The 18,114-nt window shown below is 43.4% G+C and overlaps 1 protein-coding gene across 1 annotated transcript in view; it reads right to left on the bottom strand.

Annotated features, from left to right (window-relative positions):
• Positions 1-17,764, bottom strand: part of LOC139376964 (Na(+)/H(+) exchange regulatory cofactor NHE-RF1-like) — a 31,839-nt gene extending 14,075 nt beyond the window's left edge. The window contains exon 1 of the mRNA XM_071119992.1: positions 17,000-17,764. Coding sequence (XP_070976093.1) covers positions 17,000-17,437 — 438 coding nt within the window. The 5' untranslated portion in view covers positions 17,438-17,764. The remainder of the gene's footprint in view (positions 1-16,999) is intronic.
• Between the last annotated feature and the right edge of the window lie 350 nt (positions 17,765-18,114).

The following is an 18,114-nucleotide window of genomic DNA, read 5'->3' as shown; positions in this document are numbered from 1 at the left end:
GGGCCATCTAAGGTATCCAGTTAATACAAGCACAACAGAGAGAGAACCAGCCTATGAACCAGAAGGAGAAGAGAGAACCAGCCGACACAGGAGGAGAGCAATGATATACCTCCCACCCCCTCCCCCTCACACATCCTGTTGGTGTCAGTCACTACGCCCATGTCCAGCTCCAATCCCAGGTCGTCCTCGGGGGGGACTGGGAGGCCAGGCAGGCTGACAATGAGAAGCTTTGTCCTGGGGAGACGGAGAGGCCTGAACCCCTGATCCCCAGCCAGCCGCTGTCACAGCAGAAATCTGCACTCAAAACACTCCGAGGGAGGTTTCCTCAGCCAGCTGCAGCCACAGCAAAGACTCAATCTCTGATAGACAAGCAGTTGTAAATGGATTGATGTTTTGGGGGTGATTTGAGCTTTGGCAACACTAGTAGTGCACAGCTCAAAGCATCCAAAACAAGCGCTTGTCTATTAAAGTTCTCATTCAGCTTCAAGTATCTTGTTGAAGCTTTAAATGCAGCAGAGTTACAGAGCAGTGAGCTCTAAGCACTCAACCCACCAGCAGCAGACTGTCACTCGTCTCACTACAGTACATCCAAAATAGCACCCTATTCCCTATATAGTGCCATAGGGCTCTGGTCAAAAGTAGTCCAGTATATAGGGAATAGGGTGGCATTTGGCACAGATCCCCGTCTCTCCCTCTGTATTTGTCCAGGCTGTCGTGCGGTTTGCTGAAGCCGAGACTGGAACAGAGTAAATAGGCATTTTAACATCATAGAATTTAGCCAGTGGTAACTTGTGGAATAGACAGGCTGGAATGACATTTTAATTCCATTTGAAATGCATTTTATTATTTTGGAACTTTAGTGAGTGTAATGTTTACTGTCTGCATTCAGGATTAGACCCCCCCTTGAATAAGAAGAGCATACCTACAATCTACCACACGTTAAGTGTGTGTGAGTGTTACACTGCCAGAAGGAGAACCATTCTCCCTCTCCCCCATTGGAAACACATGTTAACATTGCCAAAGCAAGTGAAGTAGATAATAAACAAGTGAAATAAAATAAAAAAAACAGTACACTCACAAAAGTTCCCAAAAGAATAAAGACATTTCAAATGTCATTGTATGTGCAAATTGTTAAAGTACAAAAGGGAAAATAAGTCAACAAGTGGCAACAGGTCACAAATCTTGTTGCTGTGATTGCACACTGTGGTATTTCACCCATTCGATATGGGAGTTAATGAAAATTGGATTTGTTTTCGAATTATTATAATTTAAGGGGTGGATCGGCTTTAATATTGCGGATTGATTGTTGCTTCCATCAATGTAATTGTCTGCATCATTTCCAATCCCCCATATATTGTTTGGGTAAATAGATAAACTCAGCAAAAATAGAAACGTCAGGACCCTGTCCTTCAAAGATAGCTTGTAAAAATCCAAATAACTTCACAGATCTTCATTGTAAAGTGTTTGAACAAGCATGGGAAACAGTGTTTAATGAACCATGAACAATGGATCAGTCGTTAAGACACTAACAGCTTACAGAAGGTAGGCAATTAAGGTCACAGTTATGAAAACTTAGGACACTAAAGAGGCCTTTCTACTGACTCTGAAAAACACCAAAAGAAAGATGCCCAGGGTCCCTGCTCATCTGCATGAACGTGCCTTAGGCATGCTGTAAGTAGGCATGAGGACTGCAGATGTGGCCAAGGCAATAAATTGCAATGTCCGTACTGTGAGACGCCTAAGACAGCGCTACAGGGAGACAGGACGGACAGCTGATCATTCTCGCAGTGGCAGACCACGCGTCACAACACCTGCACAGGATCGGTACATCTGAACATCACACCTGCGGGACAGGTACAGGATGGCAACAACAACTGCCCGAGTTACACCAGGAATGTACAATCCCTCCATCAGTGCTCAGACTGTCCGCAATAGGCTGAGAGAGACTGGACTGAGGGCTTGTAGGCCTGTTGTAAGGCAGGTCCTCACCAGACATCACCGGCAACAACGTCGCCTATGGGCACACACCCACTGTCTCCGGACCAGACAAGACTGGCAAAAAGTGCTCTTCACTGACGAGTCGCGGTTTTGTCTCACCAGGGGTGATGGTCGGATTCGCATTTATCGTAGAAGGAATGAGCGTTACACCGAGGCCTGTTCTCTGGAGCGGGATCAATTTGGAGGTGGAGGGTCCGTCATGGTCTGGGGCGGTGTGTCACAGCAGCATCGGACTGAGCTTGTTGAGATTGCCTGCAATGACAACGCTGTGTGTTACTGGGAAGACATCCTCCTCCCTCATGTGGTACTCTTCCTGCAGGCTCATCCTGACAAGACCCTCCAGCATGACAATGCCACCAGCCATTCTGGTCGTTCTGTGCGTGATTTCCTGCAAGACAGGAATGTCAGTGTTCTGCCATGGCCAGCAAAGAGCCCGGATCTCAATCCCATTCAGCACGTCTGGGACTTGCTGGATCGGAGGGTGAGGGCTAGGGCCATTCCCCCCAGAAATGTCCGGGAACTTGCAGGTGCCTTGGTGGAAGAGTGGGGTAACATCTCACAGCAAGAACTGGCAAATCTGGTGCAGTCCATGAGGAGATGCACTGCAGTACTTAATGCAGCTGGTGGCCACACCAGATACTGCAGATATTGACCCCCCCTTTGTTCTGGGACACATTATTATTTTTCCATTTCTGTTAGTCACATGTCTGTGAAACTTGTTCAGTTTATGTCTCAGTTGAATCTTATGTTAATACAAATATTTACACATTTGCTGTCCTGGGGCTCTGTGGGGTCTGTGTGTTTGTGGACAGAGCCCCAGGACCAGCTTGCTTAGGGGACTCCTCTCCATGTTCGTCTTTCTGTAGGTGTTGGCTTTGTTATGGAAGGTTTGGGAATCGTTTCCTTTTAGGTGGTTGTAGAATTTAACGTCTCTTTTCTGGATTTTGATAATTAGTGGGTATCGGCCTAATTCTGCTCTGCATTCATTATTTGTTTTTTTACCTTGTACACAGGGGATATTTTTCAAAATTCTGCATGCAGTCTCAATTTAAGATGCAGTCTCAATCTGTCCCATTGTGTGTTCTCTTCCCTTGTCTCAGCTCGTTCACAGCTTTGTGGACGTTAACGTGGCGCTGATGTTTAGGCCAAGGCATGTATAGTTTTGTGTGCTCTAGAGCAACGGTGTCTAGATGGAATTTGTATCTCGCTCTCTCAACCGCAGAGCAAATACTGGGTAAGGTAGTAGACCTACTGCTAACAGGAAGTCTTGGAGGCTGTCAAAATGACAACCTCAATTCCCTTATTGTGGCACGGAGTCTTCATAATACTAATGGGCGTGTGCACACACACTGCCTTATCCTTACTAATAAAGATTAGCATATCTGCATAGCACCGCCTAGCTTACATGTGGAAACTAAAAGCCTGTAAAAACTGGACTTTCTTTTTGACATAACATTCCTTGGTCCTGCATCTCAAAAGGTTAATGTTTTTACAGCTCCCTACAGAAAGATTGTGATATCCAAATTGGTAGTTAGTCTTGTCCTATCGCCGCAACTCCCGTACAGACTCGGTAGAGGAGATGGTTGAGAGCCATGCGTTATCCAAAACACGACCCTGCCAAGCCGCACTGCATCTTGACACACTGCTTGCTTAACCCGGAAGCCAGCCGAACCAATGGCGACCCCCACAACTGGTGACCCCCACAATGAGTCACTAGAGCGCAATGGGACAAGGACATCCCGGCCGGCCAAACCCTCCCCTAATCAGGACAACCCTGGGTCCATTAATGTGCGCCGCCTCGTGGGTCACTCGGTCGCGGCCAGCTGAGACACAGCCCGGGATCGAACCCAGGTCTGTAAGTGACGCCTCTAGACCGCTGCACCACTCAGGAGACCCCCCCCCCCCCCCCCCCACAAAAAATGTTGCCATACAAAATAGAAAAATGCTTCCAAACATCCTTCCTCTCAATTAAGTTTCTATGTGAGAATTACAAAAACAATCAGAGATGCCAAAAATATGTTCCACTCCTGCTTCCTTGGTCCTGGTGGCTAAGGCTTGTGGTCCTCTTTGGGGGATTCTACACTTTTCAACGTGTCTTTATCACAGTACCATTGTTGAAGAAGAGATGGATATCTAGTGGCATTAGATAGTAAACCAAAACATTTAGTCCATCCTTGAAGAATAAGGGTGTTTTATTGGAGTGTGAAATCAAATAAAAAAATTATTTCACCAGTTAAGAGTTTGTGTGAAACCCTTGAACTTAGAGCTGCACTTTTGTCTTGCACAGCCACCTAGAGATAATCATCAACTAACTGGAGAAACAGCTAGCGCTGCAAACTCAATCAGATCTGTCAACACAGGACAGGCTGAAGAGAGATGGGCTGATAGCAGCAGACTAGTTACAGGGTCAAGTTAAGACACAGGTTTCATCCCAAATGGCATCCTATTCCCTATATAGTGCACTACTTCTAACTAGGGCCCATAGGGCACTGTGTAGGTAATAGAGTGCCATTTGGGGGTCACCCATAGGAAGATCCTAGCTTCACCAACAATATTGCAACACACTGGATGAACACAGTAACTAGACACAGCAGTCGGTCATCCAAAAACACCTTATCTGACAGCACCTGATAACATCTCATTATAGAGCAATGATTGGACCTGTGTTTGAACATGAATAGTGAGTCAGCATCAACGCATCTGACAGACAGATGGGTGTGGTAGGTATGGAGGACTGGCTGTGTATGTGTGTGTCAATCCTTTTTAGATAGGAGACCGGTGTGGGGCATGGGATAATGGTTGATTGAATGTCAACAAAGCAGTGCTGTTGGTTATAGAAGGGCCTTTCACCTCTGCTCTGGTCAAAAGTTACAACATAACGCAGCAAACAAGAACACCCCATGGCTGAGCTACGTGACCACAACATTACCATGGCTTCACATCAGTCTCCCTCTCTGTCGCTCTCTGACACCAAGTCTGAAGTTTACCAGAGAAACAGGCTTTTGTGAAAGAACTCCATATAGACATGTTTTATTATATGATAGACACATAATAATAATAATAATAAGAACTGCCATAAACTTCATCTTCCTTTAAGGTTTGTTTAGAACCATGAACAATCTTCCCTTGTCTTCCTTTGTCATGACTCATTTCTGATCTGCTTACCCACACAGTCAGAGAGTTGTGTTCTCTGACACAATATAAATGACTTCCATCTCCTCTGTCTACCAACCAGCAGAACAAACACTAGCTGTCTCACGTCTTTTCTTTCCTGTTCCGGTTGTTCTAGTCTAGTACTGTCAGTGACAGTGCTGTCTGGCCTGGCGCCATGGCAACACACAGGACGTGGTTTCCTCAGATAGACTGATGATACAGCACCACCCTAAACCTCAGATACCGGTAGCTACTCTATTTCAAATCTAATTTATTTGTCAAATACACATGGTTAGCAGATGTTAATGCGAGTGTAGCGAAATGCTTGTGCTTCTAGTTCCGACAATGCAGTAATAAACAACGAGTAATCTAACCTAACAATTCCAAAACTACTACCTTATACACACACACACACACACGTGTAAAGGGATAAAGAATATGTACATAAAGACATATGAATGAGCGATGGTACAGAACGGCATGGGCAAGATGCAGTAGATGGTATCGAGTACAGTATATACACATATGAGATTAGTAATGTAGGGTATGTAAACAAAGTGGCATAGTTTAAAGTGGCTAGTGATACATGTATTACATAAAGATACAGTAGATGATATAGAGTATAGTATATACATATGAGATGAGTAATGTAGGGTCTTTGTATTTGTCTTTATACAAGATTCTGAGTTGGCTCCAACCTGTAGAGAATATAATGAAGATGGACTGTCCAGACTACCGTTTGAGTGGTCAGATACAAAGGTAAGGCATCCCCTATGGACCAAAGCATCATGGTAAGGCTTACACCATGGCCTAACCTACTGTGCTCTCTACTGGGCCTGGAATCTCTGCACAGCTATGCCAGCAAACCACAGGCCTCTTGACACACACACACACACAGTGTAGAAGCTCAACTTAGCTGTGTTAGTTCTGCATGATTACAGAGGAGGAGCATACAGAGCCTGAAGCTCAGAGACAAAGCATCGCTCATAACAGAGAATCAATTCACTCACACAAGGCCCCACTCACAATTACATGTAGAAGCTGAATGCAGTTCTCAACCCTGTCATGTTATCAGAAGTCCTTTTTCCAGGTTTGTTCACCAGGGTTTTTTTCTGGCTGTTTAAGACCTCACAGCCTCATCACCATTAAACAAATGTGTTAAAACGGCTGTATTCACTGTCTTTATCTCTAGTAGAGGGAGAACCAGTCAGACAGCCTGGGTTAATGGAAGGGTCTTAAATTTAGGGCCTCAAAGTTTAATAACAACACACACCATTACACAAATCAATGATTAATACAATCACATGATTTGAGGTTGTTATATGAGTAACCCAAAATCCTGGGAGGAAAGCGTCGAGCTAGGGCTGGGCGATAAATCAATAATTAAATCGAGGTAATTACTTCACTCAATAACGATATGAAAACGTATAGATTCATTTTCGATAATGTCGATATAGAATAATTAGGTACGGCAGTCTATTTCACCTCTGTGACGCAGCAGGAACATGCGGAGAAGTGACACTATGCACGTGGAGAGGTACACGCCCACTAAAAACCACTTAGCACCTTGAGTGATGGAGGAGCCATTATTCACCACTAAATGAGTGATGTAGGCGAAAACAGTAGCAGTGATAGCCATGGAGAAGGAGCAGCTTCCAGCGAGGAAATTATTCATGAAAATGGTTCAACTGTTTCAGTCATCTGGAAGTGGTTGGGCTTTTTGAAGTCCGACAAAGAGCAGAACAATGCTCGGTGTAAAATGTTGCCTACAAAGTCTGGTAATAAGACAAACCCTTTTCAACATCTGAAGCAAAAATCACTCTTTGGAACATGCAGGAAGTTTGAGTTTGAGCCACGGTGTTGATCAACGCCCCTCAAGTACCAGCCAATCTAGGGATGTTGCCCGAAGCAGTCAACACTGACAGAGTTTATGCCCTACAAGCAAACATCGAAAAGACAAAAGACATCCCAAATGCTATTATGCATTGCATTGCTAAGGACATGCTACCAATTAGCACAGTCGAAAAGGAAGGTTTCAAGAGGCTTATCAATTTCATTGACCCCAGGTACGTGCTCCCTGGCCGCATGGAACAATTTTCCTTAAAATATACTTTTGTGTAGCTCACATAATACATTTTTTATTTAACTAGGCAAGTCAGTTAAGAACTTCTTATTTACAATGACGGCCTATCGGGGAACAGTGGGTTTAACTGCCTTGTCAGCTCGGGGATTCGATCTAGCAACCTTTCGGTTACGGGCCCAACACTCTAACCACTAGGCTACGTGCCTAGTGGTTTGTTCAGGAATTAGGCAATCTTGAGTCTGAAGCAGATATGCACCTTTTAAACACTATTTGATTAATATCATGATAACTATTGTTATCGAATGAAAAAAATATATAGATATCGTGATAATTGATTTGCCATATCACCCAGACCTACTTTGAGCCATAAGGTATTGATCTTCACAAACTATGTTGGCAGTCAGCCCAGTGTGTGTGTGTGCCACTGAGTAAACAACCCAGAGCAGCAAAGAGCTCCGTGAGATGTCAAGATCATCCAAGGGCTTGTGAGTACTAGTTGTTATGGTGACCCAAATCAGGATCTCCGTGGTAACAGATTAGACAGTGTGGCAAATCTGTGTTGCCTTGGCAATAGAAGAGGAGGTGGGGAAAGCGGGGGTCAGAATCAAGTTCAACTTCACTGCAACACATTGAAATCCATCGCTACCACTGTAAGACTCCTTGTGCTATTATGGAAATGCATGTGACAGAGACTCTCCCGAACCCCTGTATACTTTTCAGCCAGCAGTTCTGAATGTAGCGCTCACGGGACAAAATTGGTCCCTGAAAATTAGATACTACGTCACATAATATACCACGGCTAAGGGCTGTTCTTATGCACAACGCGGAGTGCTTGGATACAGCCCTTAGCAGTGGTATATTGGCCATATTTCACAAACCCCGAGGTGCCTTATTGCTATTATAAACTGGTTACCAACGTAATTAGAGCAGTAAAAATGTTTTGTCATACCCGTGGTATACGGTCTGATATAACACGTCATTGGTATATGTGCACCACGTCATTGCCCCCTCCCCCTGCTCTCGCTCTTCCTGCCTCTTGCTAGCTGTCACTCAAATGGCGAGGGCCTGAAGCTCATTGGTTGAACTCAAATTGCTAGAGGACTGGCCCACGTGGGTGAAAAATGTAAGGAAAAAAAGGCACAGCACAGCTTCCAGAAAAACAGTTGCTTTCAAACTAAGGATTTCATGGCTAATTAAGGAAAGACAGTAATTCTGCTCATAGATTATGCATGTTCATAAACTGGGTGGTTCGAGCCCTGAATGCTGATTGACTAACTCTATGGCCCTTACATATATCAATGACGTGTTATATCAGACCGTATACCACGGGTATGACAAAACATTTTTACTGCTCTAATTACGTTGGTAACCAGTTTATAATAGCAATAAGGCACCTCGGGGTTTGTGAAATATGGCCAATATACCACAGCTAAGGGCTGTATCCAGGCACTCCGCGTTGTGCGTAAGAACAGCCCTTAGCCGTGGTATATTGGCCGTATACCACAAACCCCTGAGGTGCATTATTACTTAAATGAACACATTGATACATCCAGCCCAAAAGGGTTTTAAATACTTAGTCACCAAAGCAGTCTTTAATACAATGTTGTAACAATGCTATAAGTGCAGTTATAATAAGGTGTAGTTAAATAGGGATAAGGGCAACTCAATGGCACTACACCCAGATCATTGGAGAACAACAACACCCACAATTAAGTGATAAGAGCCGTTTTGAAATCTCACATTGAACAAGGCTATACCCATAGAGTACTACTTTTGACCAGAGCTTAATATGCCCTGGCCAAAAGTAGTGCACTAAATGAGTACTGTAATAGGGTACAATTTGGGACGCTATCTAAGACTAACACCAAGGTTATGTAGTTATATTATAGACAGCTAGACTGATGTGGGGGTTATATTATAGACAGCTAGACTGATGTGGGGGTTATATTATAGACAGCTAGACTGATGTGGGGGTTATATTATAGACAGCTAGACTGATGTGGGGGTTATATTATAGACAGCTAGACTGATGTGGGGGTTATATTATAGACAGCTAGACTGATGTGGGGGTTATATTATAGACAGCTAGACTGATGTGGGGGTTATATTATAGACAGCTAGACTGATGTGGAGGTTATATTATAGACAGCTAGACTGAGGTTATATTATAGACAGCTAGACTGAGGTTATATTATAGACAGCTAGACTGAGGTTATATTATAGACAGCTAGACTGAGGTTATATTATAGACAGCTAGACTGAGGTTATATTATAGACAGCTAGACTGAGGTTATATTATAGACATCAGACTGAGGTTATATTATAGACATCAGACTGAGGTTATATTATAGACATCAGACTGAGGTTATATTATAGACATCAGACTGAGGTTATATTATAGACATCAGACTGAGGTTATATTATTAGACATCAGACTGAGGTTATATTATAGACATCAGACTGAGGTTATATTATAGACATCAGACTGAGGTTATATTAGAGACATCAGACTGAGGTTATATTAGAGACATCAGACTGAGGTTATATTATTAGACATCAGACTGAGGTTATATTATAGACATCAGACTGAGGTTATATTATAGACATCAGACTGAGGTTATATTATAGACATCAGACTGAGGTTATATTATAGACATCAGACTGAGGTTATATTATAGACATCAGACGGAGGTTATATTATAGACATCAGACGGAGGTTATATTATAGACATCAGACTGAGGTTATATTATAGACATCAGACTGAGGTTATATTATAGACAAGGTCCTCCAGTACAGACTGATGTCTAACTAAGGTTCTCCAGTACAGACTGATGTCTAACTAAGGTCCTCCAGTACAGACTGATGTCTAACTAAGGTCCTCCAGTACAGACTGATGTCTAACTAAGGTCCTCCAGTACAGACTGATGTCTAACTAAGGTTCTCCAGTACAGACTGATGTCTAACTAAGGTTCTCCAGTACAGACTGATGTCTAACTAAGGTCCTCCAGTACAGACTGATGTCTAACTAAGGTCCTCCAGTACAGACTGATGTCTAACTAAGGTCCTCCAGTACAGACTGATGTCTAACTAAGGTCCTCCAGTACAGACTGGGGCTGTGTCTCAAATGGCAGCAGATTTCCTAAATAGCCGAGTGCACTACTTTTATTGGCTCTGGTCAAAAGTAGTGCACTACTTTTATTGGCTCTGGTCAAAAGTAGTGCACTACGTAGGGAATAGGGTGGCATTTGTGACGTACACTGGGAGGAGGCAGTGTACTCAGGATGAAGGAAGGACACCAAGATGTTTCAGGGAAAACATAACTAGTAAATACCTGTAAAACAGTAGCCAGAGATTGCCTACTGCTACTGGGTAATGGTTAAAAGGTCAGGGTGAAGTTGAAGACATGGAATTCGCTTCGTGATTTTAGGACATAAGGCCATGTCATTGGCCAAAGAAAGAGGGAGGAGAGAAGGAAAGGCTGTTTCACTGTCATCACTAACAGTCATTCCATCTTAACAGCCCTCTGAGTGTAACATTCTGCCTTCCAGGGTCATTCCATCTTAACAGCTTCCATCTTAACAGCCCTCTGAGTGTAACATTCTGCCCTCCAGGGTCATTCCATCTTAACAGCTCTCTGAGTGTAACATTCTGCCCTCCAGGGTCATTCCATCTTAACAGCTATCCGAGTAGGGTGTCCAATCAAAAACATATAATAATAATCCTCTAAATGAATAATCCTGTGAAGATAATCCTTCAAGGACAAAGAATGGACAAACCGCATGTCTCTATCATAATCCGTTCAAAAGGAAGGGAGTTTTTACCACTTGTAGGATGGCCAGAATTAGGGTGACTAAATCAATGGAGGCCAGATGGGGAATTTTTTTTTAACAAAAATTGCATCACATCAACTAGGCTGGATTCTATGTACGAATGAAGGCTACCTGACAGGCTCACTTTCCTGTTAAACTAGTCGTCTTTCTCCTCAAATCCAGAGGACATAAAACATTAGAGGTAAGATGGATATCGATTGAAACGTAGTGTTTTCATATTTTTACACTTAATTCAGCTTGTGTCATGTTAATTTAGCCTTTTACGACCAACAGAAACAATGTTAAAGATGAGTACCATGTCATCAGAGCTCTGTGCTTATTACCAGATGTATTAGGTTACGAAATCAGACTTTTTAGATATAAAGTTAACATATGATTATGAGAAAGACTCCACAACATAACAATCATATTTGTCTTGGTAAAATGTATTTTATAACATCAATGTAATCACCAAAGCGTGTTTTCACCCATTCTGGTCAGAGTGGTTAGACACCCTACTCTGAGTAACAGTCCGCCTTCCAGGGCCTTCCTCCATCTTACTAGAACTAATGAGTGCCGGTCTTTGAGGGGTTTTCCTTTCAAAAGGCTAAACTCTGGTTAATCCCTCAAGGCTCTCACACACACGGTTGAGTACGAGATCATTATGAGTGTTTGTGGTGAGAAAGGGGTAAGGTATTTCAGGCTCAACCTCCTTAGAGAGGCGTGAGAGTCGTCTTCGCTTTCCTCTCTGGCCCAGTCTCTCTCTTTCTCCTTTTCTCCCCAGACAAACACACCACAGACAATGTCTCATTCTGCGCCGCTGGGGTCTCCAGGGAAACCGAGATGGACACAGTCCTCCAAGGTGTTACTGGTCATAATTTCCATGTGGTCAACTTGACACCATTAATAAACACACTCAGTCTCTGTGCGTGTCCAAACACAACTCCAACACCATCATTAAGTTTGCTGACAACAATGGTAGGGCCTGATCACAGAGACAGCCTATAGGGAGGAGGTCAGAGACAACAACCTCTCCCTCAACGTGAGCAAGACAAAGAAGATGATCGTGGACTACAGGAAAAGGAGGGCCGAACAGTCCCCCGTTCACATCGACAGGGCCGTAGTGAAGCAGGTTGAGAGCTTCCATTTCCTTCATGTCCACAACACCAACAAACTATCATGGTCCAAACACACTAAGACAGTCCTGAAGAGGGGAAGACAACACCTATTCCCCATCAAGAGACTTAAAAGATTTGGCATGGGTCCCCAGATCCTTAAAAAGTTCTACAGATGCATCAGAGAGCATTCTGACCGGTTGCGTCACTAACTGGTATGGTAACTGCTCAGCATCCGGGCCAGTACATCACTGGGACCAAGCTTCCTGCCATCTAAGACCTCCATACCAGGCTGTGTCCGAGGAAGGTCCCAAAAAGATGGTCAAAGACTCAAGCTACCCTGGTCATATACTGTTCTCCCTGCTACAGCACAGCAAGCGGTACCGGAGTGCCAAGTCTAGGTCCAAAATGCTCATTAACAGCTTCTACCCCCAAGCTGAACAATTAATAAAATGCCTACCCAGACTATATGCAGCTCTTTGAGGGCTTGCCAAGTGTTGAGAGTCCAGGAGGAGCTGTCTGTGCCTGGCTCTCTGTCCATATTAGACTATGGTTGTGTTCAGCAGGGCACACCCAACTGTAGCAAAAAGTTCAGAAACCTCATTTCAAAAACACTTTCTTCCTACTGGACACAAACCAGTACCAGCCAAGTCCTGCCTCTCAGTCCATGGCTGATTCCCAAATGACACCATATTCCCTATATACCTGGGTAATAAGCAGCGCACCATGTAGACAATAGGGTGCCATTTGGGACGCAGTCCATATTAGACCAGTATCAGCCAGGTCCTGCCAAGTGTCCCATCAGGGAGGAATGCAGGAGGCTACCAGGCAGCACCTTTAGAGAGACAAGGCCTTTCTGTGGCCCCCGTCACAAGCAGGCAGCACCGTGAGAGAGACAAGGCCTTCGTGGCCCCTGTCACAAGCAGGCAGCACCGTGAGAGAGACAAGGCCTTTCTGTGGCCACCGTCACAAGCAGGCAGCACCGTAAGAGAGACGAGGCCTTCGTGGCCCCCCGTCACAAGCAGGCAGCACCGTGAGAGAGACGAGGCCTTTCTGTGGCCCCCGTCACTTGAACCCAGAAGATTAGTGAAGGGTATCAGTGCATTAGTGGTGGGAGACATGAGCTACATCCCAAATGGCACCGTATTCCCTCCATAGCCACTACTCCCACATACCACCGTTTCGCTTTCCACTCAGTCTCTTAAGGTAGGAACAGAATTCTGACCAGAGACAGAATATGACCGGAGACGATAAACAGAAACAGACCAATCATGGTGACCAGACGAGGAAACACTCCTTCCCTAAAGAAGCCGAATGAGTGAATGAGTAATAATATGATTTTGTATCGTCACATACACCGGATAGGTGCAGGGAGAGAGCGAGAAAGGACGGAGAGAGTTTGTCCTGTTCAGATCATGTCTCGTTGAGACCTACTATTTAGGAGACCTTTCGTGTTCGTCTCAAATTGCCACACTTTCCCCTACATGACTAGTGTGTCAACTAGTGTGTCAAACACTAGCTACACATCAAGGCGAGGCCGAGAGAGATCGGATTTTTTTAAATGTTCCATTTGTGTTGCACAATGGCTGTAAATCAGAGGGCAGACCTTGCACTGTCTAACAAAGTTACATGAAGCCGTTGCACATGTTTTGCCTAACTAACCGACCCCTACACACCCACGGATGAAATACCACATGGGAAAGTATTTCATAACCAGCAGTATGAGGCTGTGTAAGAGGGGTCTGTATGTTAGAGCTCAGCCATCCTTTTCTCAGATAAATGTTTTATTTTCTGATTAAATGAGGAATTCCTGATATTCCGACCTTGAGAAAACCAGGAGCTCTCTGGCTTACAAATGGATCGGTAGACATTTTGTGCTGGTTCCATATTCAGAAAGCATCTCAGAGTACTAGTACTGATCTGGGATCATTTAAAAACGCTTTTATTATATTATATTGAATAAAGATGAAATGGAGGACCTGATCCTAGATGAGCATTCCTACTCTGAGACACTTTATGAATACGGCCCTTATTTCCTATGTTGTGTTGATCACATACCTTATTGAGACAATAAGCAGACAGGCGTCTCTAGCTCGATGGCCTGTTAAAGAACATGATCTTTATGTGGTCTATTCAGTTCTCTCTGTAGCCCTGTACTGTACACTCACTGCCCCTGTCAGTCCCTGTATGGGTTGAACAATGTAGATTTGGTAGTGCCTAAATTGGAACTCAGTGGCTGTACAGTAACACACGTGTGTGAATATGTGTGTGTGTGTATATATATATATATATATATATATAAATAATACGACGTCAGAACTCACATGGGACTCAACTGACAGCTGTTCTAAACGTGTGTACCACGCACAGCAAAAAGATGACCACTTCCCTCCCGCTAATTGAGCTACTTTTACAAATTGGTTTTGTTGTCTAATGCCTCGTTCACAATAAATTACGCTGGATGTCATTCATTTCAATGGGGATGTCCACAACCGAGCGGAATCGCACTGCCCCCTTGCGGTTGAAGGCTCAGTTGGGAGTCAGACACTGCACACTTGGAATTTTTCCACACTTTGCGTAGTCTTCAGTACAGACAAAGTCTGTTGAAGAACAGGTGACCAAAACTAAAAATGTTCACCTTATCTGGTTTCGGTGATGGATTTATGGGATAGCTAGCAACTTGTAAACAATTACCTATCCCTATAAGTGAATACTATTTTAATAGTAATGTTAAATAATACACATGGGCAGTTAAGCCAGTTATATTATATGACTTGCCTCCAGTTTAAATATATTGTGATGGTAATGACATTTGTTTTTGATTATTATTATGGTGGAGGTTGCTAGTTACAGTGGTATCTTCAACCTAGCCTTTAGCTAGCTACTGTAGCTGTTCTGCAAGCTAGCTTGACTAGCTATAAAGTTAGCGTAACAAGTAGAGTTAAAACTAAACAAAACATGTTTTTTTTTAGCTATTACCGGAAACAATAGGTCTCCGGTCTTCAATGAAAAAGTCATATTTTGCGATCTGCCAAAATAAATGCGATCTCTGGTTCACCTCCATCTTGCGTTAAAAACGCTAGACTTGTCCGCTCAGTAGCGGTGCAAGACTCCGTGAAGATGACCATACAGCGTAATGAAATATATCACGATGTGTACGGGGCATGAGAGAGGGGAATCTGTGTTCTGAAAGACGAAATGTTGAGGATTATAATAAATACCGCCTTGATGTCAAACAACAACCACAAACCTGTGAGTCTAAATGTGCACTTCACATTTCCATATTGAAAGCCTAACACTATGACTGGATTTTATAACTTAGCAAGTCATGTTGGCAATATAATAAGCTTTCACAATGATGCCCACCTGACCCAAGTGGTTATTTATAATGGAATATTTCTGGATTGTCTAAACAACAACAGTAATTGTGTAAAGGGGGGGGGGATGCAGGGCTGTGTTCCAAACAAACTACAAATGTGTTTGCTTCAGTTCCTCAATGGCAAAGCTGGGAGAGATCAAAAAAGCACCTTCTAGCTGAAGGCTCCTTCCTTGAGCCATTAAAGTAGATTTAAATTCCGTATGAACTGTGCCCAGTCTGGAGAGGTGTGTCCAGTGGGGGTTCTAGACCACTTCAACTGGGGGGGGGGGGGCAAGCTGGGGCCAGTTGTACTGTTAGAGGGGCAAGTTACATTAGACGTTATTGTTGACATCGTTTTCTTCACTGCATTGCATTACAGGCATTAGCAGGCAAAAGACCATGTTCATAATCATCATCGTTGCCACTGTCTAATAACAGATGTAAAAAAAGATAGCAAAAATTAGTTATGTAAAAATTATTTCATATGCCACATTTAGGGGGTCCACAAGGGGGTCCAGAATTGTAGTCACGGGGGCATTGCTACCATGGTCATGCATATGCTTTTTATATTTATTATTTTAAACATTCCAATTTGTCCCTATCCATAGGCCAATTTCCACATGCATAAAGGGTTAACAGAATATCTGCCCTGTAGGCATGTGTCTGTTTAATGCTTCTATACACAATACAGACGTACAATAAAATAAAATAAAATAGAGACAAAAGCAAGTCTCAGCAAATGTCTAGAACATGACATATGGAGTTTAGGGTAGGATGTAGCCTAAGGTTAGGACACACCTACTCATTCAAGGGTTTTTCTTCATTTTTACTATTTTCTACATTGAAATGTAATAGTGAAAACTTCACAACTATGAACTAACACATATGGAATCATGTAGTAAACAAAAGTGTGACACAAATCAAAATATATTTGAGATTCTTCAAAGTAGCCACCCTTTGCCTTGACAGCTTTGCACACTCTTGGCATTCTCTCAACCAGCTTCATGAGGTAGTAACCTGGAATGCATTTCAATTAACAGGTGTGCCTTGTTAAATTCCACAAATAAAATTATTTCCTTCTTAATGCGTTTGAGCCAATCAGTTGTATTGTGACAAGGTAGGGGTACTATACAGAAGATAGCCCTATTTGGTAAAAGACAGAGTCCATATTATGGCAAGAACAGCTCAAATAAGCAAAGATAAACAACAGTCAATCATTACTTTAAGACATGAAGGTCAGTCAATCCGAAAAATTTCAAGAACTTTGACAATGTAGAAAATAAAGAAAAACCCTTGAATGAGTAGGTGTGTCCAAACTTTTGACTGGTAATATATATTGTTGTTCAAATGTGTTGACAGACAGTGGTTGACCCTGGTCAGCTCTCCAATACATCCCATGACTAGGCGTATGAAAATTGCCTACATAAAATGTAATATTCTGCGAAATGAATCTAGATAGGAAACTTCGGAAATCCCTTTTACCTTGGCGCTCACACTTAGCCTCTGTAGGGAGAAGTTTCCGTTCTCTGCCGATGTAGCAGTCGCCTCGCTCTCCGCTGCATCCCCATGGCCCGACTTGCTGCCCGGTAACGGAATGCCCTCCGTGACATACTCTTTACGGCACTCCAAGTTGTGCTTCTTCAGTACCTCCGCGGTCTCAGCGTCTACCACGATCAGCTCGAGGCTGCCCACGGTGGCTCGTATCCGGGCAACGACCTGCTGGTGGCTCTCACCCTCCACGCTGTCCCCGTTAACGAACGTCAGTCGGTCCCCAGCGAAGAGACCGGCGGTGGCGGCAGGAGAGTCTGGTTCTACCAGTCGGATAAACTGTCCGGTCTTCCCTTTCTCACCGTGCAGGTGGAAGCCGTAGCCATTCGAACCCTTTCCTAAAATACAACATCTAGGCCGGAGGTTTGACATAATGTTGCCGCTGATCAAATATTCTCACAGATAACGTCCAAAGACGTCACAACAAAGAAGGTAAACGTGGACAACAAACAATCTCAGAAATTAAATTGACGGACTAACTACTTCGAACGACCGGTCGCTCTCACAGTTTACTTTCTATCAAAACAGAACGTATTATTTCACTTGCGTCTCGGTAAGGTCCTCCTCGAAACTATGTTGCGATCAAGTAACTATTTGTGGAGTGCACGTAGTCAGACACACCCACAAAAGTACTCTTCCTTGTGTGCTCAAATCAACTGGGCTTTGTTTTTTAAGTTGATCTGAAGTTGATGGTGAAGGGTTCTAGTCTGACAGGTGACAAGACCAATCAGTAATCTCCTTTAGGAAAACGCTGTCGTTGAGTTTATCCGATAGCCAATGGACTGCCTTTAAATTTCCCTCTGAACAAAAGTCGTTGCCTACGCCAGAGCCATACATGTATTTTATTTCTAAATACGTGGCTCTGGCCTAGGCTATTACTTGTCACATATCTAGATTCTAGAGACACTGTCCTATCCTTTTTCCATAACGTTATTGAATGAATTAGGAAGGAATGTCGATGTAAAACGCAAAATTCAGTTTTCCGTCAAAATAATAATTCTTGCGAGCCAATGTAACTTAAAAAGGAATTTGCCTATGTCGCCTTTATT

The sequence above is a fragment of the Oncorhynchus clarkii genome, chromosome 20 (assembly GCF_045791955.1).
Source record: "Oncorhynchus clarkii lewisi isolate Uvic-CL-2024 chromosome 20, UVic_Ocla_1.0, whole genome shotgun sequence".
Lineage (NCBI taxonomy): Eukaryota > Metazoa > Chordata > Actinopteri > Salmoniformes > Salmonidae > Oncorhynchus > Oncorhynchus clarkii.
The sequence above is the reverse complement of the archived record's forward strand: the minus strand, read 5'-3'. Positions and strand labels throughout refer to the sequence as shown.